Source organism: Varanus komodoensis, unplaced genomic scaffold (genome assembly GCF_004798865.1).
Source record: "Varanus komodoensis strain SLA01 unplaced genomic scaffold, ASM479886v1 scaffold35, whole genome shotgun sequence".
NCBI classification, from domain to species: domain Eukaryota; kingdom Metazoa; phylum Chordata; class Lepidosauria; order Squamata; family Varanidae; genus Varanus; species Varanus komodoensis.
Window position 1 is genome coordinate 794,196 of NW_025335856.1, and position 26,241 is coordinate 820,436.

Genomic DNA, 26,241 nt, shown 5'->3' on the forward strand with positions numbered 1-26,241 from the left:
TCTTTCAGCCTGTCTCTCCTCTGTGTGGTCCTCTCTCTTCTTATTCCTCTTGATCTCCCTTCCTCTTCTGGCTCATTGCCTTCCAGTTTTGATAGCTAGACAGGCAACATTAGCATTGGATAACGAAACAAGGGCAGGGTATGGAGTCCAGGCTTCCGTCTTGTGTTCCTCTTCCAGCTCTCGCCATTTCTACTTCTTCCTCCTTCTCTCCTTTTTTCCTACTGTCCTTTCCTTCCCCTCTAGTCCTTTGCCCTACCGGGGAGAAGCCCGTCACGCAACCGAGGCAGCCGCTTCAATGGGCGACGTAGTAGTGCCATTGGCATTGAGAACATCCAAGAGGAGAAGAGGTACGGCTTGTGCGAGGGATGGGTAGGGCCAGCACATGGGAAAGCGGGGCGAGATGGTAGCAGCTCTCCTGGATGTGTCAACTGGGCTGTTGGAATGAAAGGCCGGTGACCCTTGTAATGGGATCGCATTTTTAGACAATGGAGGAGCTTTATACTTTTAGCCACAGCCCACTGTCGTGAGCCATGGACTCTGCTGACTCCTTTCTTGGAAGCCACAAGCAGACCTTTTGCTCAGTCTTTTTTGAGACATCCCCTTCCAGAAGCTGCCTGCTGAGTACACAGAAATAGCGCCTCACCCTGGCCCATGGTGCGGGATGTTGCCCTGTTCTGTTTCCATGTGGGCATCATCCATTTTGGTACTTGGGTGGGCATCTCAGTATGGTGTTTCTGCCAGTTCTGCAGCTGCTCTACTCAGCTATTTTAGGACTGTCGTATTACATTTTTAGATAGGCTCCATTATTCAGAATCATATGGCTTCTTTGACCTGGTCAGCACCTTATGGATTAAAATTGAAAAGGAAACAAGAGGAGCCTCAGTGGGGATTGTATCATCTTCTTCCCAGAATGGGTCCCCATATTTAGGAAATTCCCTTCAGATGAGATCGGAAAAGAGAGCACCTGTGGGAGCAACCTGTGAGAATGTGGGAGTCTGGATGGGGATGAGTGGGGAGAGTGGCAGGGAGGAAGGGCCAAGGTCCTGGAGCTGCCACGGAAGAGAGAGAGAGAGAGTGGACTAGAGACCCTGCTCCCAGCAGCAGGCGTTGCACCGGTTCAGTTCTGATCCAGCGTGTTTTGCAAAAAATCCTAAACAGGAGCAGGGTGAGGGTGTTTCACACTCCAGTACAAGCAGAGATTCAGGTAGCAATCATACTTAAGTCCAGTGGAAGAGGGGGAAAGTTATTACATAAAAGCAAAAACAGAAAGCCATAATAGTTATTGAACGACCAAACAAGACAATGTGGTTCACGTGTTTTGCAAAAATTTGTTTTGTTTTGTTTTATATATCACACAATTTGTGTGATATATAAAAAACGAACTGCACATCCTGAGACGAGAAACAACCAAGAAGCCTTCCCTGTATGTGCAGCTTCTCTCTGCTCTGTGTTTCAAAATGACCCTGGCTGCTGAACCTGAGCCCCTGCCCAAAGCAAAAGCCTTGGCTTGACACGGTTAGCCATGGGAGTGCCTGTCTTGTCCAGCCCTCACCTCCTGCTGGCTGGGTAAGGGCAGGTCTGCATCTCACTTGTCTGTAAGGAAACACATGCAGCAATGTGGAAAAAGAGGATCGGGGATGGGGAGGGATATAGGTAACTGCATATTCATAGATCATAAAATTCCAGTGGCACAGGATCTTGACATTTGAAAGCCTGTGTTGTGACAGCGTTGGACTAGAAGTTCCTAGCTGATTCCCCACCTGGCCATGAAGTTCACTGGGTGCCTTTGAGTTAATCACTGGCACTCAATCTACCCTACCTTGCTGGGTTGTTGTGAAAAGAAAATGGAGCTATGTAAGCTGCCTCAGGTTCCTTGAAAGAGGAAAAAAGGCAAGATATGAATGCAGTGTATTAATAATGAAAAGTACTTATATTTCCTTTTTGCACCTGGCTGAATTATTTTCAACGTTTCAAATGTTGATTTTTATTTCATTTATTTAATGATTTATAGCCCACTTTTTAGGGTAAAAATCCCACATTACAGCTTAATTGAAATGTAGAATACATAAGTCTAAACATATCACAAAAATCAAGAAACTAACAAGAAGCTGAATAAAATAGCAATATTTTGATATTTAGCTTTCGTTAAAAATAGGAGGCGGGACATTAGCTAGGCCTGCTTTTAAGCTTTCTTATGAAAAATGTAGTAAGAGGCATATTGAGAGAACATTTTGGAAACTCTGGCAACACAGTGCATGCTGTGAAAAGACTACCCTGGCTAAGACACCGTATGCCAAGCATATGGAGCCCGCATCTTTGGAGCTTGGCCAGAGACTGTGGCTGCGGTTCCGAGAATTTAATGTAATTTAATATATGAATTAAGAGAAAGCCATTTTCTGATTCTCTTCCCCACCAGCTCCCTGCCCTTTTCTGAAAGCAGCACAGCTTGCTACCTGGCAGGGAACTTTGGAAGCATCTTGTGGCTTTCAAAAATGGCTTGTGACAAGGACTGGAACATCCGTCCAGGGACTCTCATGCATCCCACTGTTCTCCTGGAGTTCCATCTATTTCCCTCTTTGTCATAGAACTCACACACTTAATGAAATGCAAGCGGTAGTTTGTATTAAAATACAGTTACGGTTAAGTACTTTGGAAAATGTAATGCTGCTGTCATTGTGTGTGGTTGAGTTTACAGGTGTACTAACCTTACGTACTTGCTGCCAAAAGGCTTTTTTCTGAATCCCAGTTGTAAGTCAAAGATCCCCCAAGGCAGGAGAAGATCCTCTGTTAGACGTTGCAGAAGGTGGCCTTCTATGTTTTCCTTGCTTTACTTTGGCCTTCAGTTCCCCACCACTAGAACAGAGTCCACAAAGTTATTTTTATTTAAAATTATGGGAATGCGGACAATATTCTGCTGAGTTCTTGCTAGCACTGCTATTTATAATTTGCAGTGTTAAGTGCATTTTAACATTGATGCAGCTGCAACCAACCTATTTTAGAGTAGTCACATAGTGCCCAGTTTCAGCTTTTCAGCATTCTGATCAGTTTAAGGTAAGGGCCATTCTCAAACAAGGGAGGTGGAGCAAGGACCCAGCTCTGCCAGGCCTGTCTTCCCATCTCTTTGCTAGCAAATCCCATTGTCACCAGTGGCACTCCTTTTTATAGTCCTCTTTTGCCACTAATGGTGCAATCCTGTCTGCTCATAAATAAATCCACAGAATTCAGTGAAACTTAGTTCTAGCTGGCTGGATATGGGATTGAAGGCCGAGTTGGTACTTGGAGGGGCACCATGGGGCAGGGTGTGTTTTCTATTGACTGAACTCAGCTGTTGCACATAGCTGTTAAACTTACTTGTGCTAAAGCACTAGGTGGGAACAAAATTTAGCAGGCATGATGACTACTTTCAGTGCAGCCATGCACGTCTATGTAGGAGTCCCATGGAATTCAGTGGCGCTTACTCATGGATTAGTCTACACAGAACTGCATCCTGGTGTGTTCTTTTTCCCTCCTCAGTTTTGCTCTCCTGGCTATAGACTTCAGTTACTGCCTCTTCTGGGAGGGCCCAAGCAGTGCATTTGCAAAGCCTTGGACCTCAGAAACAGGACAGCTTGAACCAGTCATGCTGGAGGCCTTTTTACTCATCCTGTGATGTCTACAGTCAAGCCAGTGTGGCCTCCAGATTTTATCAGACCCATGGGGTAGACAGGGAGAATGGCTTATCTCCTTTTTCTTGGTCAAACTTGTTCCTCCATCTGCTTCTCTTCTCAAAGGAGAAAAGCAAGTGGATGGGACTGGTTCAGTTGGAAAAAAAACGGTTTGTAAAGAAAGAGTTAAGCATCCACTCCATGTTGCTGATTTTTGGTAACAATAAAAATTGACAATCAGTGACCCAGATTAAGGCAATAGCAAACACTATTCAGAAACACTCCTTCTGCCTCCTTCATCGCATCTAGACTGACCCACTGGTTCCAGGCTCCATTGCTAATGGTGGAGTTACTCTGCTTTCCCAGGCTTGCATTTAGTTTTTCCTCCTTAGAACTATGAAATCTAGAGTCTTTTAAAGTGGAAGCTTTTAATGTTATCAAACCTGTGCAGTGTGTCATGGCACTTAGGAAAAGCAAGTACTTGACCTTCATGCAGCCTTGAATATCAGCCAACTTTTCTGGCTGCATCTTGCTTCTGGCTATTAAAAGTACATTTGTCCCTCTTCGGTTGAATTAGAAAGTAGAAACTGAGAAAGCCAAGAGTTTTAAGTGCCCTACATTTAATAAGCCTTGTCTTGGTCAATCAGGATTCTTTTCCAAGCAGTATAGCTTGTCCCAGGATTGATATGTATATGAAGTGCTGCTTCTTTTACATTTTGGGTTTAACCTGTTAAGTTTGCAGCCCTGCAACCCAGCTTTGCATCTGTAGATATTGCTGACTATAATGTCTAGCTGCCCAACCAACCAGCCAGCATAGCCAGTGGTCAGAAGTTATGGGCCATGTAGTCCATCCATATCTGAGGAACCTAAGGTTGGGAACCACTGAGTGAGTCTATATTCCAGTTATAGTGATCAGGCCAAGAACTGCAAAGTATGATGTGTCAATGCAGGTTAAAGGTGTTTTTTTTTTAAGTTCTGCTTGCTTCAAAGAAAAACAGACAGCTGCTGAGTGACTGATCTGCCTTGTTGGGGGGCGGGGGGCGTTCCAAGGAGTTCCTGCTGTCTCTATACTTCTTGGAAGAGAATCTGGTAGTTGGATATCATGGAAGGATGTATGGTTCTGTGTAGTAAACTGACCTTCTTTCTCCCCCAGCAAAGACGTTGCTGAAAAGATACAGAAGGTATTGGAGAGTCCAGGGCCTTTCTTTGACCTCAAGTCGGATGGCTCCTCCAGTCCCAGCTCCCCAGAGTTCCCCAACAGGAAGAGCAAGTGAGTTGAGAACAAGCAAGGGAGGCTTAAGAAAATGCCCGCACGGCAAAGGAAAGGAAAACCTGTTCCTGCTGCATTATCTTACTGGAGGAAATAAGGTGTCTGGATCCTAATGGCCCAGAGGGCCTGAGCATGCCTGGGCAGCGCTTCACACTCCTGCGCTGAGTGGCGAGGCTTTGTCACGAGGGCTTGTGGAAGGGCTTCCTGGATGCCTGGGGCCGCTGATCTGGAGCTTGTGTTCCTTCAGCAGAGCCCTCTCCAGTCAGACATCGGGGTATTGTGTGATGCAGCCCCTGTCCCGTTCCTCATCCAATGTGAGCAGCTGTTGCAGCGGAGTGAGAGAGAACGAAACATCGGAGGAGGAGGAGAACGAGGCGGTCAGTGCAGGGTCTTTACTCTCCCTTTTATGCAAGTCCTTCCCAGTCCCATCTGAGCAAGGCAGCCCCCTGAAGTGCCCGCTGAAGCCCCTTTCCCATTTCTCTTGTGCAGGAGTTGATGTGCTCTCTTGAGGGTCCCCAGAAGCAGGACACCCTGGTCCAGAATGCCTGGCTAGAGGATAGCGTCTGCACACCCAGCAGTACCAGCTCTCCAGGTAATGACAGAACGAGTTCTTGCAGGTTTTAGGGCAGGCTGACCAGGGGCACCTGTGTTACCTTTGCATCAATGCTGTGGCCACCAAGCCATGACTGGCCTCCAGCATCCCTCACTGCACTGGCAGTGTTTGGACTGAATCCTAAGGAAGGCTTGCCATGTCAGTGGCCTTCAAGGAAGGGAAGATCCCATCTGTTATGGCCTGTGCGAGAAAATTGACTACAGTTTTCCAGGTAGCCAGGAGTAACCACAATAATAAAGGGTTCTTGGGTTAAGAATGAGGGTGCCTAGATGAAAGGGCATGGTGGCATGCTTGGTCTCAGAAAAGACAGGGAAGAGAGTGGTTGGAAAAGGGGAATGGAAGAGAAGATACTCCAGAGGAACGTAGCAGATAGCTAGAGAAGGCCATATGCTCCTTGTTTGGATAGCTCATTTCCTAGTTCTGGGATATTTTTAACTGATTCAGAGGATAGAAGTATGAGCTGCCCATAGAAATCCTTGGGGAAATCAGAGAATACAGAAAGGACTGGGAACAAGTGTGACTTCTTGCCCTAAAATAGAACGTATAAATTCCAATATGCAGATGGTGGGGGTGGGGGGAGAAAAAGCAGCCCAGTGAAGATTGAATAGGCACAGTAGGCATGAAATACGGACTTCATGGAGAAAATGAGAAGTGGGGGACAGGAAATGGAATGGAGTAACATTTCATTGCTGGCCTCTGCTGGGCATTACCAGATTCCCGTTGATAGGGTTATCCTCTGTGAATTTGTCTAATCCCATATTAAATCTCAGCTCACATTTGCAAATCTTTAAATATTTTTTTCAAAATAAACACCACCCGCTAGGACAGTGGTGGTGAACCTATGGCACACGTGCCATAGCGGGTACGCAGAGCCCTCTCTGTCGGCACACGAGCCAAGTCACCCCAGCAGCCAAGCATCGGATAACAGCACACACAGGGGCCATGCGCATGCTTGGAAAAGAATAGCAGCGCTGGGCAAGGACGTCATGAGCCGTGACTCATTAGGCATCTCTTGTCCAAGCTTTCGCATGGCCAGTCAGTGCGCTGCCATGGATATATATAGATTTTCTTGGACTGGCTGTGAGTTGTTTTTTCTAAGCTAAAACCTCAGTTTTCAGGTTTTTTTGCAGTTTTGGCACTTTGCGATAAATAAGTGGGTTTTGGGTTGCAGTTTGGGCACTCGGTCTCTAAAAGGTTCGCCATCACTGCCCTAGGAGCTTCCTATGATGATTTGCCCTCTCCCCCCGCCCCCACTGCATCATAACTGGCCTCTTTCTGCCACCGTGACAGCTTCCCTTCTTCCTGGACAAATAGCAGAATTGTGTGGCATTTTCAGTAGGCAGATTCCCCAAGAGGACAGTTAAGTCCTCTCCTCCCCCACACCATGGTCTTGATCTGCATTGGGATCATCTGCAGCTACTGTTTAAAGGAAATAAATAAAAATTTAAAGATTAAAAAAAATTAAATTTAAATTTAAAAAAACTTTAAAAATGAGAGATATATGAAATGCATATTTATTAATTATATCATATCCCACCTTTCTCCCATTGTGGAACTCAAGGTGGCTACATGCAGCTCCCAGGTGGTCTCCCCTTCATGCAGAGGCCCACCCCAGACCTGTTTGGCTTCAGTACAATGGGTGCCTTATGTGCCTTCAGACTATAGTCTGGGCCATATGCATGTACATACCGTTCAGTTTGGCCATAAGCCAATGACCATCAGTGTACCCTGTGGCAGCATAATCTGCAGATCACGTGTGCTGTGTGATCACACATCGTGTCTCCCTCCTTCTCTGAATTTGTTGGCTGCCCTTGAGCTCTGCTGTTGCAAGAGAGGGAGAAAAAAGGGCCTCTCTCTCGCCTGGAAAGATTTGCCTCTGCCGTGCCACCCAGCAGAACTATTCAGAGTGATTTTTATGTCCTAGCCTGCAAAGTTTTTCCCAGTCCACAAAGAGCACTGAAGATTAGATTTGCACACAAGCGCCCCTGTGGGTCCCGGCAGTTTCTGCCAACTAGGTGCAGATGCAAGCCCTGCCCAAACCAGATAGGTACACAGAAGTATGGGCTGTGGGACTGGGCACTCTGGCCAGCTTTAGTCCCCACTGGAGTCTGAAGAGGGCTCACACTGCACTTGCTCCAGAGCAAGTAGATTCCTCCATGGGATCTGGACACTGATAAAGCAGACCTTGCTGCTCAGCAGGGCAAGTCTGGGGAGTGGGGGGGTGATGCACATGGGGATTTAGGGGGCATGGGCAGCTTGTGTCAACATACACTGTCGGGACTTGATGCCTGAAGAGTGCTGTAGCTATGGTTCTACCTGCACAAAGTGGCATGGACCATTTTACAACCTGAGGACATGGGCAGACGGATCTTGTCTGCATTGATTCTTCCCAGTGCTGGCTGCTTTGAGCTGCCAGGATGGTGGGATCCCAGAGGAAGCCAGTGAGAGAAGAGGGTGCAGCCCCTCCTGCCTTAAACGATGCTGCAGGGAGCCCTTCCTTGAGGGGGGCCGCTGTTTGTGGAAATCTCTTGGTAGAACAATCTGAGTAACTATCACCCTGCATCAAGAGCTTTGAGAAGGCAATGCCATGATGCCAACTGTATTTCTGGAGGAAGATGATCATTGGGATATATTTTAGACTAATTTCTGGCCTAGTCTGGGGACTGAAGCTGCCTTGGCTGCTCTGGTTGATGGCTCTGTGTCAGGAAATAGATGGGGCAAGGGTGACGCATTTTTTGTTGATTCTCCTGGATCCCTTGGCAGCATTTGGCCCAGCTATGTCCATAATTGGGGGGGGGGGAGGGGGGTGAATTGTCTTCAAAGATTGCACAGGTGGGAGAACACTCAGGTGGGTTGTGGACTGACTTGGTAATATCTCCGTTTCCCTTTTTTAAAAAACAAAACGGAAAAATAAACTTCACCACTGACTCATGTAGTGACTTGATGACCCTCACTGGTCTGTTGCTATTCCTTCCTAGTTTGGGAGAGAGTGCCTCTTGCAGAAAATGATGGCTGCTCCCATCAGCCAGTGCCCATGGTGTCCTCCAAAGTCTTCTTTAAAAAAGACCTGTTCCTTCTCAGGTCCTCTGAAGCTGCCCCTGCCCCTCTCTGTTGAATCTCATCACAGGACGGGGTCTTCCTGCCATTGGCCTCTTCTGAGGCTTTCTTTGCAGAGCTCTCCCCTACCCTTCAGGGGCTTTAGACTCTGAAGCAGCAGCTTGCCAGCCCATTGCTTCCCCACTCTAGCCCACCCTGCCAGGCGGTGTGGTCTCCTCCCCAACAGCAGGCCCTTCAGCTCTGGGTGTGGAGTCTGGGTCTAGCAACGTGAGCACTTCTGCAGCGCAATGTCAGGCAAGCTGTGATCGAGCCGTTTTTGAACTCCAGCCACAGTATTAAGCCCACAGCTACCCCCTTTTCCCCCCCATCTGTGAGGTTTTGGGAAGCTGCTGGTTCATATTGCTCACTGTCTGTCGCACCTGTGGCCTGTGATGCTTGCAGAGAGAGGTAACCAGGAGCCATGGTGCATCTGTAGACACCCCCCGTGTGGGTGTGTCTCCCTGTGCACCCCACGTTACTGGCCAGCTATTTCCTGCCTGTTATGCTCATTTATTCTTCAGTTTGCTGCTTCACACTGGTGTAAAAGCAGAGGTGTGTTGGTGGTGGTTTAGGTATTGTAGACAAGTCTAATTGTCTGCAATAATTGATTTTACCTTGAGTTTTAGTATATTAATGGTCAAACGCTGTGGGGTTTGTTTTATTCTACTTACTTATTGTAAGCTGTCCCGAGACATTCAGTAGGGGACGGGATAGAAAAGCTTTCAGATAAAAAATAAAAATAAATAAATTGTGCTTAATAAGCATGCTTAAGCATTTGAAACAAAAGCATCACGTGGTGTTTGAGCACATGCATTTCTATACAGGTGCATTAGGTAAATGCACCTGTATTAGGTAAAAGGGAGTTGCCCCCTCCGCACCCTTGTTGAGATTTAAATTGTAGGGATTATGAGCTGCAAACAAAAATAGCACCTTTGGAGATGGTAAAACGTGGGGGTCATAATCAATGCGGGGCAGGGACCAAGGCCAGGACCATTGGCATTTATTGTACCCTGTGTAGGTGGCAGCTGAATGGGACTGGGGAAAAGATAAGCCAGTGCCTAGAAAAATCCTGACTGAACTCTTTTGTCATTTATCCTCGTTTCAGTAACTCAGCTGCTCCCTTCTAGCAGCTCTGCAGGATCCATGGAGAAGGGGAAAAGCAGTAAAGTGGATGCGCAGCGTTACAGTCCAGTATGTGCTGTTCTTTTTCCCGTGGCATAAGCAAAGCAGGGAGGTGATTCATGGGCTCTTCATACGACCAGGGGCAAAGGGAAGGATGTTAAAGAAACTGCCACTTCCTTGTTCCACAGGCCTCCATTTTGTGCTGTGTGTGATGCCATCGCTGGAGGGGTGTCTCAGTGCATGCTGGGTAATTCACAGGTAATCCACATCCTAGGAAGCCTCGGTGCCCTAGGATAAGGGAATAAGGACATGTGGGCAAAATGCAATGGAAAGGGAGGGGCCTCCCTTTGTTAGCCACTGCGCCCCATCGGGAGAAAACAGAGGCGGGTGGTCAGAAGGAAGATAGATTGGCTGTGTGCTGCTCTTAGCGTCACTGCACTTTGCACGTCCTTTTTTTCCTTGGCCCCTCTGGATAATAATAATCTGGATCACTTTCCCGAGGCAGCCACCTCTGGGTTCCCTGGCCTATTGCAAACTGTCCTCCACACCCAACAGGCTCTGCGAGTCTCTTGGCTTAACTCTGCAGTTTGCTCTTGTTCCCACAATGCCCTTCTCCCATCCATCTCCCTGTGTCGCTATGGCTTTATTATTTTGCTGAACCATCTTCTCGCTTACGGGCCAGTTTTGCGTCTTCGTGCATTTCTGTCTGTCTCCATCATTCTGCCTATGTCATTCTGGGTCTGCATCTTTGGTGAATTACAACATTTTCCAATTAATGTCGGGATTGTGAAGGGTTAGGATTGCAGGGGACAGCAGTGCTGCCGGGACCCTCTCAAAAGGATGGCAGAGGCTTTTGAATGGGGATCAGCAGCTTGCTTGGGTCCTGCGACTGGCTTTATCGTTCATTCTCCAGGTGTGACATCGGTTTCCCCTTGAACACTGCACCGATCGAGGAAAAGGTTTCGACTTAGGGGATTCCGCCTGATGTTAGGATGTTGCACCAGGTTCATAGATCAGGGAAGCGTTGATGAATGGACAGGCACTGCCCTGGCTGTTTGGCCACTTCCTCAGCTAGCTGCTTGCACCACACAGCTTTTGGAAGGCCAGGGGAGGGGCTGGAAGGATCACGCTTTGCTTGAGCCCACTCTATTCATCCCAGATCCTTCTGGCCCTCCTGAGGAGGCCCATGCATGGCTTTGTTCAGAATGCAAAAAAGTGGCCAAATTTGTCATGCAGTGTCACTCAGTTCTCTCTATGGAACTTGAGTAGATACAATTCTGAAGCATGTAGAAAGTGCCAGCAAGCCCCTTCCAAGCAGATCTGGGAGGAAGCTGTGCTTCCAGCTGCACCCACATTGCCCTGCCTGCTTTTTGCAGTCTGCTGCAGGCCAGGGAATGTTCTGGGGGAGTCCCTGAGCACCCACGCTCTCTTTGCAGGAAGATCCTGGCAGGAGGGATCTCCCAGCCTGGCCCATAAGCCCACAGCATTCCTAAAGGGCTGCTTTCCTACAGCTTGCAAGAAACAAAGCCCTAGCTTTTGCCAACTCCTTGCCTGCCATCAGGAAGATGGTTGTCTCGCCTCTAGTGTGTGGCTATTACAAGCCTGGATCGCAGATGCAGGCTGCCAGTAACAGAAGAGCCTTCTTGGCCTCCTGGGTGCTGTGGTGCCTGGTCCAGTGTCAGTCACCTTAAGGCCTGGTCTGAACTGCCCTTTCATCAGGATCCATGGATGGGGCTGCCTCCTGTCACTACATGTATCATAAACCGAGCTGCAGTACAGGGTCAAAATGTATCTTGGGCTCCAGCGCTTGCATCTGCGCCATTCCCCTATTCTCAGCATCCTTTCCCTCCCTGTCTGTAGGATTTGCTGCTGAAGTGAGACGTCACAGCACTTCATTCACCCCGAGGCTTGGGAGAGAGGATGCTGCGTTCCCACTGGGCTTGGCCCTCCTTCATTCCGTGTCAGCTGCACCACAGGCAGTAAGGAACCCAACCACGAAGTCCGAATGTGGCATTTGCTCATCCATGTGTGTCATTCCAGTTCAGCGACCTCAGCAGGGCAGACCCAACCCAAGTCTAAAGGGGGAGTCTCCCATCTGCCATAGCTTCAGAAGCGGGGGGGGGGGGTGCTTTTTCTGTTCTTAGTACTGCTAAAATTTAAGTATGCAAGTTCCAACATGGAAGGACTTGGGTATCCCAAAGGGCCTTTGGAGGAAGGCTGCATCTGTATTCCTCCTTCACTGTGCAGGCCTCGGAACAGTAGGATTAAAAAATAGCTCTTTTCACTGCAAAGATTATACCTGGTCTGTGAGCATCAAAGCAGCAGTGCATGATGCAGCCCAGGTAGCACATCCTGTGCCCGAGTGTACGCACTTGGTAGCGGGAGGGATCTGTGTTCTGTCATCCTTCATGGGACTCCACCGGTCTTTGCCACTCCTTCATCTTTGCCACCACCCGTTTCCTTGAGTCTCTGTGCCATCAAGAACCAGTCAATGTGAATCTGTGACCCCTCGCTCCATGCTTGTCGTGTCTGTGGTGTCTTGGGCTTGCAATAAAGGACCACCGTGTCCAATACACACTGAACTGCACTAGAATTGGTCATGTATTCTCACTAGGGACTTTGGGGGTGCAATCCTGGGACCTCAGTCACGTTATGTCGGGGCAGCTCTTAGTACAAAGTGGGAGAACTTCAACCCCTGTGAACTGAACTGGTCCACACACGAGGAAGGGCACTGTGGTGATTCATTTAATCATAATGTGCTTCCAAGCTCAGGGGAAATCAGTCGCAGCAACTTGTGATAAATTAGGGAACCGATTGTAATGCCCATGAGAACTGGATCCGGGGCAGGGTCACCCTAGCCTGGACGCAGTCATGGTTCATGCCTCTTCCCTGCCCCCAAACGAGATGTACAGGGGGCCTTAATGTGAACATTAGAGAGTTCTCTGGCTTAGTTCACACACGTCACTGACAAAAGTGCAGGTGAAGTGAAACGTGCTTTTCACAAGTGAGGGCGGACTCACCAGATGACCCACTGGCATTAGAGAGAGGGAGGGAAGCTACCTGCGAAGATAAAGCTGTTTGAGTAATCCAACAGGCAACATGGGAGATCTGCCTGTCTGTAATTCATTTCAAGTGCCTTTCCAAACTGCTTGTTCACCTCATCTGTATTATCCAGAATTGTTGTATGAAGTTACTCAAGGCTTTGATGGGTACTAAAATACGCGAGACATGCAAGTGGACAAAAGCAAGCACAAAAGGAAAACGGCGCCAGCTGCTGCACTGCGGCAGCGTGCAGGCTTTCTACACAGTCCGACTCCTGGCAGCGTTCGCGAAAGGGGCCAGCAAAAGCAGCTCTGCCAGAGACTCTGCAGAGTTGCTGCTTGGCAGAGCGGCGCATGGCCCCCGCGCAGCACCTCTGGTGGCTCTGCAGGCCCACCTTCGTCCAAAACAAAAATAGGAACATGTCCTGTTTCTGAACCTGCTGCAGAAAGAGAAAGGAAGGCCAAGGAGGGACAGGGGAAGGAAAGAGCTAGGAGGTGGCCAGCACAGCAAAGTCAGAGGCTGGGAGTGGGAGAAACAGCAGTGATGTTTCCTAGGGTTAGGAAGAGACCTAGCAGGGGCAGGCAGTGCGCAGGCGGCCTCTGCAGCCAGATGCTTGTGGAGACCAGGGAGCAATTCCTGACATCTCCCGCTCCTTCCCAGCCTGAAGCCTCGCTGTCTCTCTCCCCTCCCCAGCCACTTTCTCCATGGGGACAATTTAGTGGCGATGCTTACAGCGATTTCAGTTTCCCAGATGTGCCCAGAGGTTCAAAAATGTTGGGTTTGCCTGCAACAGATACTGGAGACCTGCTCTAAGGCAGATTTTTGACACACTTGGATTTCAGAAGATCAAAATCCAAATGGCGTTCACATGGAGCACTCGATGCTACTGATCCAGTGCAGAGACTGGGGATGCTGATGACCTTCTCTTCTCACCACCGTGGAGCCCACAGGAAAGGGTTGCAAGAGGAGGAAATCAGAGTGGCTGGGGCAGGAGGTGAGTCTGGAGGCATGGGAAAGGAAAGCTCAGGTGGGAGAGGAGGAAAGTATGGCGGAAGAGGCAAGGAAGGACCATGGCAGGAAAGAAATTTCAGGATGCATCAGGTGCACATTAGGCATGGAAGAGTGTGCATGACTTGCACTGCACATGGGGGCGAGCTCTGTGTTCCTTTCTGCAGCACCAGGAACTGTGTTGGTGTGGTGTTGGTTTACATCTCCGTTTTCCAGACTGAAGAGCCATCCATCTGTGGGTCGGAACAGCTGTGCTGACCAATTGGAAGTCGACAAGGCAAACACTCCATCTTGTTGCTCAGATATCCTCTAACTTCTAGAGCTTAGAAGATGTAGGAACTGGCCCCAGCCATTTCTCTCCTGTGAAACAAGTCCGCCCAGGGCGCAAATCAGATTCAGGCAACAGGAGGAAACTGCACAAGCAGCAGTTTGATTGAACTTACAGTAGCATCTACAAATGAATAACTATAAATATGTGTACAGCCCATCCTACATGGATTACTAGATAAATGCCACTTTCATTCTTGCGACCATCTCAGATTTCAAAATCCTGTTCACCTTCCAGGAGGCCCCATTCTCACCCAGAGTGGCTTTACCGACACTTACCCAAAAGACTCCCCAGCAGTTCTAAACGATCTGAACCAAAGAGAAGCTGGGGCTTGCTGTCGACATGGACAACAAAACATGGCACCCCGAATGCCTGGAAGGGGAGACACAAAGAGGAGATTGAGCTTCATCTACCCAGTTTGGTGTGGCATTGATGAGCCTGCAGAGTTTGCAGCTGCACTGGCTTCCGTGCTTGGTTGCTGACTGTACAGCCTACACTAGTTTCTCCGATAAGGCATAATTTGATTTCCTTTTTAATAAAAGCACAATTTTTATGTGTCATCCCTGAAAACTAAGGATTCCATTGTGCTTCCATGCCACCTCCGATATGTTACAACACCTGCCAGCACCCTCAAGCGTGGTTGGAAAACCCCACCGTTCCTCTGGACTGAGAGGAAGAAGCTGACAGGCACAATGGCGGCGTTTGGCAACTAGTGCCTGCGGCACAGTCCCCTGGAGGAATGCCGCTAGTGGGCCTGGCAGCTGCTGGCCTGGCTAGAATGCTCGCTAGCCAAGCTTGCTTGCCAGGGGCCTGCATCGCAGATGGAGCCGTGGCATTTTAGCCTGATTCTTTTCATCAAAAAGCTTATTCAGGGGAAGGGGAGCAAGGCAGGGAATCGCGGGCGAGGCTGCTGGGCAAGCATTCCCCCTGCTTCAGGATGTGGGTCAGTTAACATGCCTGGTTACTTGTGGGCTGTGGCTGTAATGGCTGTCAGGTGCAAATGTGCCATGGCAGGGAGGCAGAGGGGCCCCAGAGTACCCGTCAAAATGCACAGTATAGTTATTGAATTCTTCTCTCCTTGAACAAATTTTCCGTAGCGAAGAAAAAGAAGATGGAAGACGTGGCGGGAAAGCCCAAGAGGTTGGCAAAGGGAAAATCCTTGGACCCACCATGCAATTGAGTGAATCAGGTGTGGTGCTGACACAACAAACACCACAGAGAAACGGCATCTTCCATAGCAGTTCAAACACAGTCCCTTTCAGTGTGATGGTTCACATATGCAGCCAATCAGTGAGCAATAGAGTGCTTGTGTGTGTGTGTGGGGAGACACTGTGACTTAGCTTTGTATGCTGTGGAGAAACTAGCTCTGCAATGGGATGCACAGTTCATTCACACGTTTCCTTAGCTGATCTACACGCTTCACTGAATAGGCCTGGCATTGCCACAGCATTTCAGACAGAGCTGTGGCAGCCAAGTGGAATAATCAGAGGAATAAGCCAGAGGGCCCTCCCAGAGTGAAAGGACTGGGCTGGCCCTGCCAAACATGCTTCTCCCTACACTGCCTCTCTAGAAAAAGGGATGAAAGCGTTGGACTGATACGATGTCAGCAGCTCACCCCGTATCTCAGTACTTCACTGGTTGTTTCTTTCAGATGATTCTTCACCTCAGGTGAGGTGCTCATTTCCAGAAGCTTCTGGGCTTTGTCTGAGGGTAACCCTGCCTTCCCTGCAACCTAAGAAGAAAGAAACATAGAAGGCGGATACAATCAGGGTCAGTCAGAGCAGGCCTCCAGCACTAAGACACCTATGATATTTTAAAGGGGACTACAGCAAATAGATTGCTTGGTTGGCAAGAGTACCACAATACTGGCATGGCTAAATGGAACTGTAAAGCAGGTGCAACAGGCGGGCAGCTACCAAACAACTTGCTTCTGGAATGCCAGTATTAAGTTACCCAGTCTTCTCCCAGTTTCACAGCAGGCACTTCTCATCACCAAAGCAAGGGAATGAAAAATATTGTAAGCGTGAAATTGAAAGAGATGAATGAGCTACCTGTGGTTTACAGATATCAACATTAAGTTATGTGCAGTGCATTTGATCTTTACATATAAAGGTGCTTCATATGGAATCACCTACTGGCCCACCAGTAGTTTCTCCTCCTCTGCAGGGTGTTAGACCAAGGTATTTCTCGCAGCCTGTGTTCTGCAGACTGCAGAAACAACTGGGAACCTTCTGCATGTAAAGCACACACTCAGCTCCTACAAGACAGACCCTCCCCTATAGACAGACCACTCAAAGGCTCCACAATAATTTGGCGAAGGGCATAGCAGATCGTACCAATGTTTCAGTTAGGCAGGTTATTCCAAAAGCCTGGGCACAGAGAATTCTCATAAAGAAAGTTATAAAGTGATCTAAGGTGATATTAGTCACGTTGCTTTTTCACAATGTTAATCCAAAAAACAAGCAAATGTCCAGGAAATAGTTCTAGCTCTCCCAAAGAATCCATGGTTTAGAAATAAAATGAAATCACACAAGCCCTCTTCAGTATTTTTCCTTTCCTTCTTCGCTGAACAGAACAACAAAGCCACTCCTTCCAGACAGCAATGTTACCACATGATTAACAGTCATGAAGCAGACTGAGAAAGCATCCAAAGCCCATGCAGTCCAGTTTCGTACTTCAGTGCCATGCCACAGACCTACACAAACCAGTCTGCGTGGGCAGAGAGCAAGCGCACTGAAAAGATCAGCAAGAGAAGAGGATGTGGAGAAGAAACTTACCGCCAAGATACTTTCTGGCTGGGTGATGTCTTCATCCTAGAGAGACAAGTAAGGCATCTGGTTCCAATTCGCCAAGACCATGAGATTGATTGTGCAAAGAATGAAAGTGTCAACATAAGTATCTGGTTCTACTGATAGTCCAAACCAAAGCAGCGAGAGACAAGGATGCCACTTCATTTACTGAAATGAAGGTCAGGGCCAAGTCTTCTGCATTTATTATCAGAAGGACTGCACAGCTGTGCAGGAATGCAGGGGAGAAGGGAATATGTGGAGTAAGGCCAGGAATTCTGAATTTCCATGGAAAGGTCTTAGGCATTCTACTGGCATCGATATCTCATTTTGTTGTTCCAGCCAGTTCAGACTTGTACAGCTTGTGACCCACAAGGCTGGATACAACCTACCTCTTGTGCGTTGTGCTCTGCCAGCTGCCCTCCTTTTTCTGCTGTTCTTGGGGGACAGTCTAAGCGAGGGTTTTAAGGAGTTCCTGACAGGGAATCCAACAGTGTTACAATTGGCTTAGAGGGCCACAAATCATGCAAGTCTGGCCCAGCTTTCTTGCATAAGTAACCTGAAGAAAAAATTATGAGGAGCACAGAAACATCTTGAGAGATGCACAAGCCCTGAATTCTGGAATACTCACTCTGGACCAAATGCGCATCCAAAATTCTTTAGACACGGGCTCCACAAACTCTGGCTGTAGTATATCCACAGCTGTGAGAAAACGCATGGCAGGCAGACTACCTGCATTTGGTAAAAACAGATACACACAAAATGCCAGGCAGACAGATTGCGTGAGTGTCAACAGAAAGAGAACCCATTGCTGCAAAACCCCTAAGATGCTCAGCTGCTATCATGCAAGAGGAATTCGATCTAAGCACTAGCTTTGGTGGGCTGTTCCAAGGGGCTTTCCATCAAATAATCATTGGCACTGCAGTGTCACCCATTGGCATGATGACACGTTACAAGATCCCTCCCCAGCAGGAACTTGCAGTCTAGGTGTTCACAGAGGGAAAGACAACAGCACACGCTCCTATGGAAGAAAGCACCTCCAACCAGAAGGAGCCTGCACAGTCCACCACACCACATCAAGAGTGGAAGTGAGCTCGGGGTTCACTTGTAATGCTGCATCTTCCTTGACATGCCCCTCTGCACCCCCTGGGGATGGCAAAGGGTACATGAAGGAGGCACCTTACTAGCTTCCATATAGCCTGAGGTGCCTGATCCTGCCTAATTTGGAAGCTAAGCAGGGTCAGGCCTGGTTGAAATCTGGATGGGTGACTTAATGTTGTCAACTGCTCAGAGAGCTTCAGGTATGGGCAGTATAGAAATGTAAATAATAATAATAATAATAATAATAATAATAATAATAATAATAATAATATAGCAGCAGCTGGTGCTGTGCTGGAAGGTACAGCTTCTCCCAGTGCTGCTTAAGTCTCTTCCTCCATGCCGAGAAAGGCGCAGCATTCTAGACCTCTCTGAGCACAGAGGCAGGCACAATGCATGCGGGTCCCAGTGACAGTGGACATGGGGATGCTCGAGGATGCCACTAAGACCACAGTGCTCTTTCAGGAGGCGATTCAGCCTGAAGTGGTCCCTGCCCTGTTCTACAGTCTTTCTGGTGTGGGTGGGATAGAATCATATTAAGTCTGCAAGCGGAGTTGTTTTTGGCCCTCCCCTCCTGTACCTTTTTTCCTAATCAATGTATCTCCAACTGTTAAAATGAGTTAGGAAAGCAAAAGAACACCCCCCCCTATTTAAATAAAGGAGTCAGCAGTTCCTTTGTTAAAGCAGCCTCCTTTTCTTACCCTTCTCAATAACAGTCCCCATGAAATCCTTTGGTGGTCGCAATGGCACCTGGCAGAACTTTCCCAAACGCTGGAGGTCCTGCGTCATGTAGACTGCTTTCTCACGCAACAATGCCGGGGCCCGGTTACCTGTTGCAAAAGGTGGGGTGTTGCAGGAGGACTTTTCAGACAGAGGGAGACACTGCATCCCACCATCTCTTATATCTCCATCAAGACAGGGCAGCTGATCATTCTCAGTCCCATTCACAGAGCTAAGAGCAATAAAATTTGTTTGGTTGCAGGCACCAAACTAGGGCAGTTTGCTCTGATTATCACCCTGTTGTATTTTAATGATCACAAATGTTTTTTCATGGGGCAATCAAAGAACATAATAATGGTGCATAAGCATTTTTTAAAATAACAATGAAAACTGACTTGTTCAGAGAAGAAGTTGGATTTCCAGGCATTGATGACTTGGAAGATAGTAGGACTCTTTTCCTGGGATGAGACTGGCTCTAGTCAGGTATGGAGCAACATGCACAGAATGCTCTGTTCATATCCTGGGATCTGCACTGAACTTTGCAATAAGCAATTCAGCATCACTCAGAAGCAATATGCTTTGGTACAGAGCAACTGCTGGACACATTTTCCAAGAATGTGCCTGAGAACCAGTGTGCTTCAGTGCTAAGAGCGCAGGACTGGGACTTGGGCAACCTGGAGTCTAGCCCCTGCTCGGCTAGGGAGCCCACTGGATGACTTTGGGCCAGTCGCAGTCTCTTAGTCCAAACTACCTCACAGGGTTGTTGTTGTGGGATAACAGTGAGAGCAGGAGCAGAATGATGTAAGGCACTTGGAGTTCATAAGAAAAAAGTGGGATATAAATCAAATAAATAAAAAAATAAAATTTAAAAAATGGTTTGACTCAGTTCTGCTATTCCACACCTACCCGTCTCCTTCATTATGCCTGCAAGGAAAACAGGCCGAAAACGCAGGTCCATGTTCCAGATGGGGCGGTATCGGCAGATAATCTAAAGCAGTGAGACAAATTCATTATCAGCAACCTCAAAATCATGTTGAGAATGATCTGGACCTAGCCCCTAGGAAATAGAAAACCGCTTTTGCAAAACATAAAAAAGTAAAAACCAAGGTAAACATGCTGCCCATAAGAAACATTCCAAAATCCAGATCAACCAAATGATCACTGTAAAAAGTGATCTCCAACCCTCTTCATCAAGAAGTTACAAAAAGCAGGAGCATCAGAAGCAAGTCAAGGGAAAACTTGACTTGTTTCCCCTCCCTCTCACCCCAGTTATTGACTATCTTGGCAGATGGAAATGCCTGCATGAAAAGATCTTGGTCAGGCCCCCGGGCAGCCGATTACTGAGTGAAGTCCTTGCTGACCTCCCACCTCATTCCAGACAGAGCACATCAGAACTGCCAGCCAGGACAAAGGCCAAGCAAACCCAGTGCCAACCAGAGGTCCCCTAAGATGTCAGGGACACCAAGGAACACCTCACCTAAGGCGTTCCAAGCGTTCAAGTTAAACGCAGGCCTAGCCCACCGGTGGATTTTGTTTTCTATAATCATTTCTGCTCTCCTTTTGCCTTTCAGACTGAGGTTGAGTTGCTTATTGATACATCCGGGTTAGGAAGATGCTTGAAGGATAGGCCAGGTTTTCCCCACCTGCTCCTGCCCTGTCCCCACAATGGTCTCTGCACCATATTTGCGATTTTGGCTTTTCTTTGTTCTCAGCTGCAGGCCTGTTGGCTTTCTTTGGGCTCAGCATATTAGCAAGCTGCTGGGAAAATCTGTTGGGCACTTCTAGCCATGTGCTGAAGATGAGGAGCATCATAAACAAAAGCCTTAAGGCCACCCTGCGTGTCTCTAAGACAGACCAGCAAGGCTGAGCTTTCAGCATTCATTTCAAGGAAAGTGCCATTTCCTTGCTTTGCTGATGAGAGCTTTGCCTCGTCGCTGTGGTTTGTGCAGGCCTCTTCCAGGTGGACTGCTTCACCGGGAAATTTGGATCCATTCAGACTGCATTCCAGCTTGGGCAAGGATTCTGTCATGTGGACTGAATCCCAAGGATTTTGATACTCATCCTTCGAAACGGGTGCAAACCCCTAACCCTAATGCAGGGCTAAAGTTCCATGGAAAATAGGGCAATTTTGCAAAAGCCTTCCCAGAGTAGCTTTTTCTGCGTGGCTCATCGTTTCTGCCCCTTCTAAGCACATTCCAGCCGATAAAATCTTACCAGGACACCTCGTTTTCCCAACCCTAACCCTACCCTGGTGCACACCCCTAACCCTAACGCAGGGCTAAAGTTCCATGGAAAATAGGGCAATTTTGCAAAAGCCTTCCTAGAGTAGCTTTTTCTGCATAGCTGTCCAGACAAACTCGGCTGCAGGTACCATTAAACAGGTTAGGAGATGGAAGCTGCCAATTATTCAAGAATTTTACCCACTAAAGGATGGTCATGGTGTGACATAAGAACAAGGAGACATAAGGTGGGATCAGACCAATGAGCCATTCGGTCCAGCACTCCAGAGGGGACTGGAGTGGGAAACCAGCTGCCCACAGGATCCCTCAAGCAGGATGGGTGCAAGACCTCCATCTGTCCAAGCTCCTCAGAGGCTGGTGCATGCAGGCAGGCCACCTCTGGTAATGGAGACAGCACACTGCCAACGAGGCAGCGAGTAGCCCTTGCTACTCCTCCAGGGATTTGTCCAGTCCTCTTTTAAGGCCATCCAATTCCTGTGGCAGAGAATTCCAGTTTAACTTTACACTGTGTTAAGTACTTCCTTTTATCTGTCCTAAACGCCCTGCCAATCAGCTTATTGAGATTACCATGGGTTTTATTATTATGGGAAGAGGAGAAAATTGACTCCCCTTTCACTTTCCCAGACCATACCTTATTTTAAAAACCTCTATCATATCTCCTGCTACTCACCGTTTTTAAGCTAAACAATCGCAATTGCTGTAGCTATTCCCCATACAGGAGTTGCTCCAACCCCTTTATCATCGCCCTTCTCTGTACTTTTTCCAGTCCAATAATAAACTTTTTTCAGGTGCAGCAGCTAGAACTGTGCACAATATGATTGTGTTCGTAACATTGTGTTGGGAATGAAAGAGGCTGCTACTCTTGGTGTGCTTTCCAGGGCCAGGGTGGCACCAACTCTTCAGATGAGGATGGTGAGGCCTGGGAAATGAGGCCTGTGGACACAGAGATGGTGGAAGAGGAAGCACACCTCAAGGCCACCGTCTCCTGATGTTCAGGCAGCCCCTGAGGAACCAAGAGGGTTTGGAAGTGCCGAAAGGGGACTTGGGAGAGGAGCAAGAGGAGCTTGGTCTGATCCCTGAGCCCCATGGTGCAGTGTCAGGAGAGGGGGACTACCCAACTAGAGGGCTTGCATAGATCGAGGAGGTCAGCCATTCTCCTGCAAGGATTCTCCGTGGGGGTAGAGCCCAGGGTTACTGAAAAAGAGGGTTCTGAGAAATAGTTTCTAGATTGGGTTCAACAAACCAATCTGTGCATGCTGAGAGGCTTCTGTTTGCTGGCTGCACACTGGAAAGAACTACCAGTTGCCAAAGAACTCTCTGTTGACTGAAAGGGAGGAGGAGGGAACCCAGCTCCCAAAACACTGGTCACTTCATTGCCATGTGCCTAGGCTGCTAACCAAGCAGAGGTCTAGGCTGGTGCAGAAGCCCAGTGGGACGCCCAGTTTCTACCCATTCCATTGTCTTTGGGTCACAGCACATGGTGGGCGTCAGTTCAAGGACTGGGGTGCAGTTTTAGACCAGTGATAAGGCTGAGTCAAGTGGAATGCAAGAAGGGGTATGTGGTAGTAGGAGATTTCCCTGCCTCACAGCTGGGCCTCTGTCCAGCATGCTCTGAATGTTTTTCAGCTTTGGGGTGGCCCTGGCTCCTGAGTCTTTGATCCAGGTGTTGGAGGGGAGGGCTTGAAGCAAGCAAATGCACCCAAAGATCAGCTGTGCTCGGTGGCAGAGCAACAGAAATGTGAAGAAATTGTTGGGGTGGGGCCAGTTATAGGACTCTGCAGGGATGAGGGGGTGCACTTCTTGCAAGTGGGCCTCTGAAGGAACTGCAACAAGGTCTGTGTGAGTGAAGATTCAGAAAATGGAACAATGTAAGTCACAATTAGGCTGGATTCCTCTTGTGGTATACAAGTAGCTTGGGATCTTTACCCTGGCAAGCACTCAGAGGCACTGGAGAGTGATGCACCCCAGCTAGGCCTCATGACCTGCTAGACGGGGCAGGAGGAAGATGGAGCGATTAAGACCCCTCTGCTCCTTCAGGATGGGAGAGTGAGGAAAGGGACTGACCCTAGGAGGCCACTGAAGTCAAATCAGCACCCTTGATTAGCTAGCAGGGGGCCACACTTTGCTCTCAAGTTTAGCTTGCAGTACATGCTTAATTACATGGTCAATAAAGTGCTGATCTTTTCACCCAAGCATCCTGCCTCAGGAATTTATCTGGGAAGTGGCTGGTACCAAGTTCGCTTTGGTCAACTAAGAGGGAGGTGCCTTCTCCTGTCAGACCAACACCTTGGTGCAAAGTTCCAGACCTCCCTAATCTGCCAGTTTGTTCTCAATATATTAACAGAAGGGGCCAGTCTTTGGGGAAGAAAGGGAACATTGCTCAACCTTTAGGAATAATCCAGCCTACATAAACAAACAAACAAACAAATAAATAAATGAGGCTTTGTAGCCCTGCTGCTTTCCATGGAAGAAGTTCTGGCACAATCTTAACCATCAACTGATATCAATGGAATGGGAAAGAGCTTGACCAAATGTTTCCATGCAGTTTAGCACTATGTTAGGCTCAGTTCCTTGCACACTCACAAGCTGTGCCTGTAAGGGACTAATGCTGGCAGAAAGAGCGTGGTATTTTCCACTGCGGCAACAGTAAATGGGGCAAAGTTCAGGCCAAGGGTGCTGAAGAACTGAAGCGCATCTGAGGATTTATGGGAGCTGCCTGAGTTGCTGCCACTCTCTCTGGAATTGCGGTCCTCTGTGCACTCCAAGTATCCTATCAAATCATTACAGTCCAGCTTGATATGTATTCTTCTCCCACATCTTTCAGAACTTTCATAATAATGTTATTTATTTCAAGCTTTTGTAGACCAAGAATAGCCAAATAGCTCTCTGGATGGCTTCCAGCAATTAGACAAACAAAAACATACAAGTCCATAAACATTATCAAACAACTTCAGTAAGTTGAATTTGAATTTCAAATTAAATTCTGCAGCACGATTTAATGGCAGCTCCAGCATGAATACTCTGGACAGGAAGGGTGTTTCTGAAAGGTCTCAAAACTGCCATGTTCCGAATTTGAATTTGGTTATCTGTTTGCAAGTCCTACCCATTTTATTGCAGTAACTGGATCACACCACAGCATAACTGGGTTCTGCAAATCCCACTGGCAGGTGGCTATGCTAACAAGTGTTCTCTTATAATCTCTGACATTATAACATTCTGGAAGCACAGACGGGTAATATGAACATCTCTTCTTCCATTCCATGCATGGATATTTGTGGGGCATAAAGGCTGGTATTTAATCTTACAGATAATAAATTTGCAATCTGAATCTTCCTTCAGGTGGCTGTAAATCCTTCCAGTCCAAGACCCAGCACTAGTGCATTGGGATCCCGAAATTCCTCATTTCTGGGTAACCTAGTGGATCTTGCAAAATAAAGTTCTGGCAAGCTCCACTCATATCTGAGGTAGCTTTAAGAAGTACTGCCTTCTCATACAATACAGCCCCAGGGCTCCCCAAATAACCACGCAATGCAGAAGCCTTGGTTTTATTCTCCTAATAAGGCAGGGATCGCAGAGGCGCTTGTAAATCCCGGAACCGCAGCTGGAAGAGGTAGCGAGGACTGTTACTTGTGTTCTTCACAACTTAATAGGGGGGGGGGGGGGGCGCCCAGCTGCGACTCTCCAGCTGCACTACAGCGTAAGTGAGCTGGGTGGGTCGCTCCTGGGGCTGCACCACAGCTTTTCCCATTTGGGACTCCCTCGGAGTACGCAGCTGCGGCTCAAACTTGTCTCTCGTGGCCTCTTCCGGGCCTCTTACCTCAAATCCAAGCCAGGAATAGGGAGACACTACATCGTAGAAACAATGCACGACTTTCTTCTCGCTCCCCAGACCTTCACGTGCGGTCGCCATGGACCTTGCCCGGACGGCCGAGCCGAGGAGGCGAGATCTGTACATTTGCGCAAGAAAAGCCAGCGCGAAACTGCCTCCCGTGCGGGGAAAGGAGTCAAAGCAAAGGCGGACCCACTAGCGCCGCCCGAGCCCAGCCCCGCCCGTTCCGCCTCCGCTCAGCAGCGGCCGCCGCCGCGTCACACGAGCAGAGCAGCTACAGCCCAGGAGACTTGCTCGCTGCTGACACCTAGCGGCGGAACGCTCGAGCACCCCTTTCACACGCCCAGCTCGCTTCATCGATCCGGGGCGTTCAGCGTGGTGTCGAGGCCGGCCCCTGTCGTGCCATCCTGAGTCTCCCTGCCCCTTTTCATTGACTGGCGGACCTAGAGCATGAGAGCAGCGCTTGCGACGTGTTTAGCCACTTGTTACTGGGGAAGAATGACGGATATAGGGTGATGGGTGGACGCGGATGCAGCTGAGGGGACCTAGCAGGTGCCCAATCCTCTTACCAAAAGCAGGGGATTTTGGATCTCATTGGCCAGTACAAGGCCTCGAGAGGAAGTACGGACCACATCTTGTGCAGCTTTTCAGATGTAATTGTGGGAATTTGTGGGTTTGGCAGCCATTTTGAACATTCAAGTCAGGCAAATTTGGGGTTGCTTATGTGACACCAAAAACCATTGTGGATTAAACAGTGCTCCTCCCCACCCCTGGTTGCCCAACTTAATGTGGTGAAGGGATCTGAGAGTGTTAGAGAAGCTGAGAGCAATGCTGCCAGTAGGCCAGACTGTCACACTGAGCTCATCTCCTGTCAAGATGAGAGGTATCCATCCTCTTCAGGGAGAACAGTCACTTCAGCAGACGAGATCTCTAATGGCAGGGCGGGGGGGGGGGAGTGACTGGGCAGCACTGGTAGCTGAAGGCAACCCAGGTGGGGGATCCTGCACAGACAGTGGGGGTGCTGCTCAGAAGAAGGCAATGGTACACCACTTCTGAGTCTTCCAGCCTTGAAAACCCTGGGATGAAACAATCCAACATGACACAAGTGATAGTGCTTGAAGATGAAACCCTCCAGATGGGTAGGCACTAAACAAGGCACTGGGGAAAGGCAAAGGGCAAGTACGAATAGCGCTGAACTGGAAAGAAAGTCTAGCAACTGACATGCATGGAAGAGCTCACTGCTGCACAACACATACAGTTGGGATACAGAAAATGAGAAGTATGAATTGAGGCAAACTGGAACCCATCAAGCAAGAAATGGAACAGTTAAACACTTGGTGAGAATGAACTACATGGAAAGGGTAATTTTCAGTCAGACAAACACAAATGGTTTTACTCTGGAGATGACAAACTCAGAAGAAACAAAGTGGCTCTAATCATAGAGT

General features: G+C 48.3%; 2 protein-coding genes across 2 annotated transcripts in view; one reads left to right on the forward strand and one right to left on the reverse strand.

Annotated features, from left to right (window-relative positions):
- The window catches only part of LOC123028061 (rap1 GTPase-activating protein 1-like), a 38,450-nt gene extending 26,769 nt beyond the window's left edge, over nucleotides 1–11,681 (forward strand). The window contains exons 16-22 of the mRNA XM_044439547.1: nucleotides 244–347; nucleotides 4,798–4,914; nucleotides 5,165–5,291; nucleotides 5,404–5,506; nucleotides 9,729–9,814; nucleotides 9,934–10,003; nucleotides 11,606–11,681. Of these exons, the coding sequence (XP_044295482.1) occupies nucleotides 244–347; nucleotides 4,798–4,914; nucleotides 5,165–5,291; nucleotides 5,404–5,506; nucleotides 9,729–9,814; nucleotides 9,934–9,957 (561 nt within the window). The 3' untranslated portion in view covers nucleotides 9,958–10,003; nucleotides 11,606–11,681. The remainder of the gene's footprint in view (nucleotides 1–243; nucleotides 348–4,797; nucleotides 4,915–5,164; nucleotides 5,292–5,403; nucleotides 5,507–9,728; nucleotides 9,815–9,933; nucleotides 10,004–11,605) is intronic.
- Nucleotides 11,682–12,845: 1,164 nt separating this feature from the next.
- On the reverse strand, nucleotides 12,846–24,989 carry GSTK1 (glutathione S-transferase kappa 1). The gene is made up of 8 exons (XM_044439549.1): nucleotides 24,785–24,989; nucleotides 19,634–19,715; nucleotides 18,709–18,837; nucleotides 17,541–17,641; nucleotides 16,901–16,936; nucleotides 15,739–15,855; nucleotides 14,402–14,495; nucleotides 12,846–14,155 (listed from the first exon to the last, which is right to left on the reverse strand). The coding sequence occupies exons 1-8, from the start codon at nucleotides 24,920–24,922 to the stop codon at nucleotides 14,112–14,114; spliced, it is 741 nt and encodes a 246-aa protein (XP_044295484.1). The 5' UTR covers nucleotides 24,923–24,989; the 3' UTR covers nucleotides 12,846–14,111.
- Between the last annotated feature and the right edge of the window lie 1,252 nt (nucleotides 24,990–26,241).

Bases quoted from the DNA above. Each gene is read 5' to 3' on its own strand.
- GSTK1 (XM_044439549.1), bottom strand. From the start codon at position 24,922: ATGTACAGATCTCGCCTCCTCGGCTCGGCCGTCCGGGCAAGGTCCATG. The intron at 19,716-24,784 runs GTAAGAGGCCCG...TCACTGCTTTAG, and splicing joins ATTCCTGGCTTGGATTTGAG to ATTATCTGCCGATACCGCCC. The intron at 15,856-16,900 runs GTAAGTTTCTTC...CTTTCTTCTTAG, and splicing joins AGCCAGAAAGTATCTTGGCG to GTTGCAGGGAAGGCAGGGTT.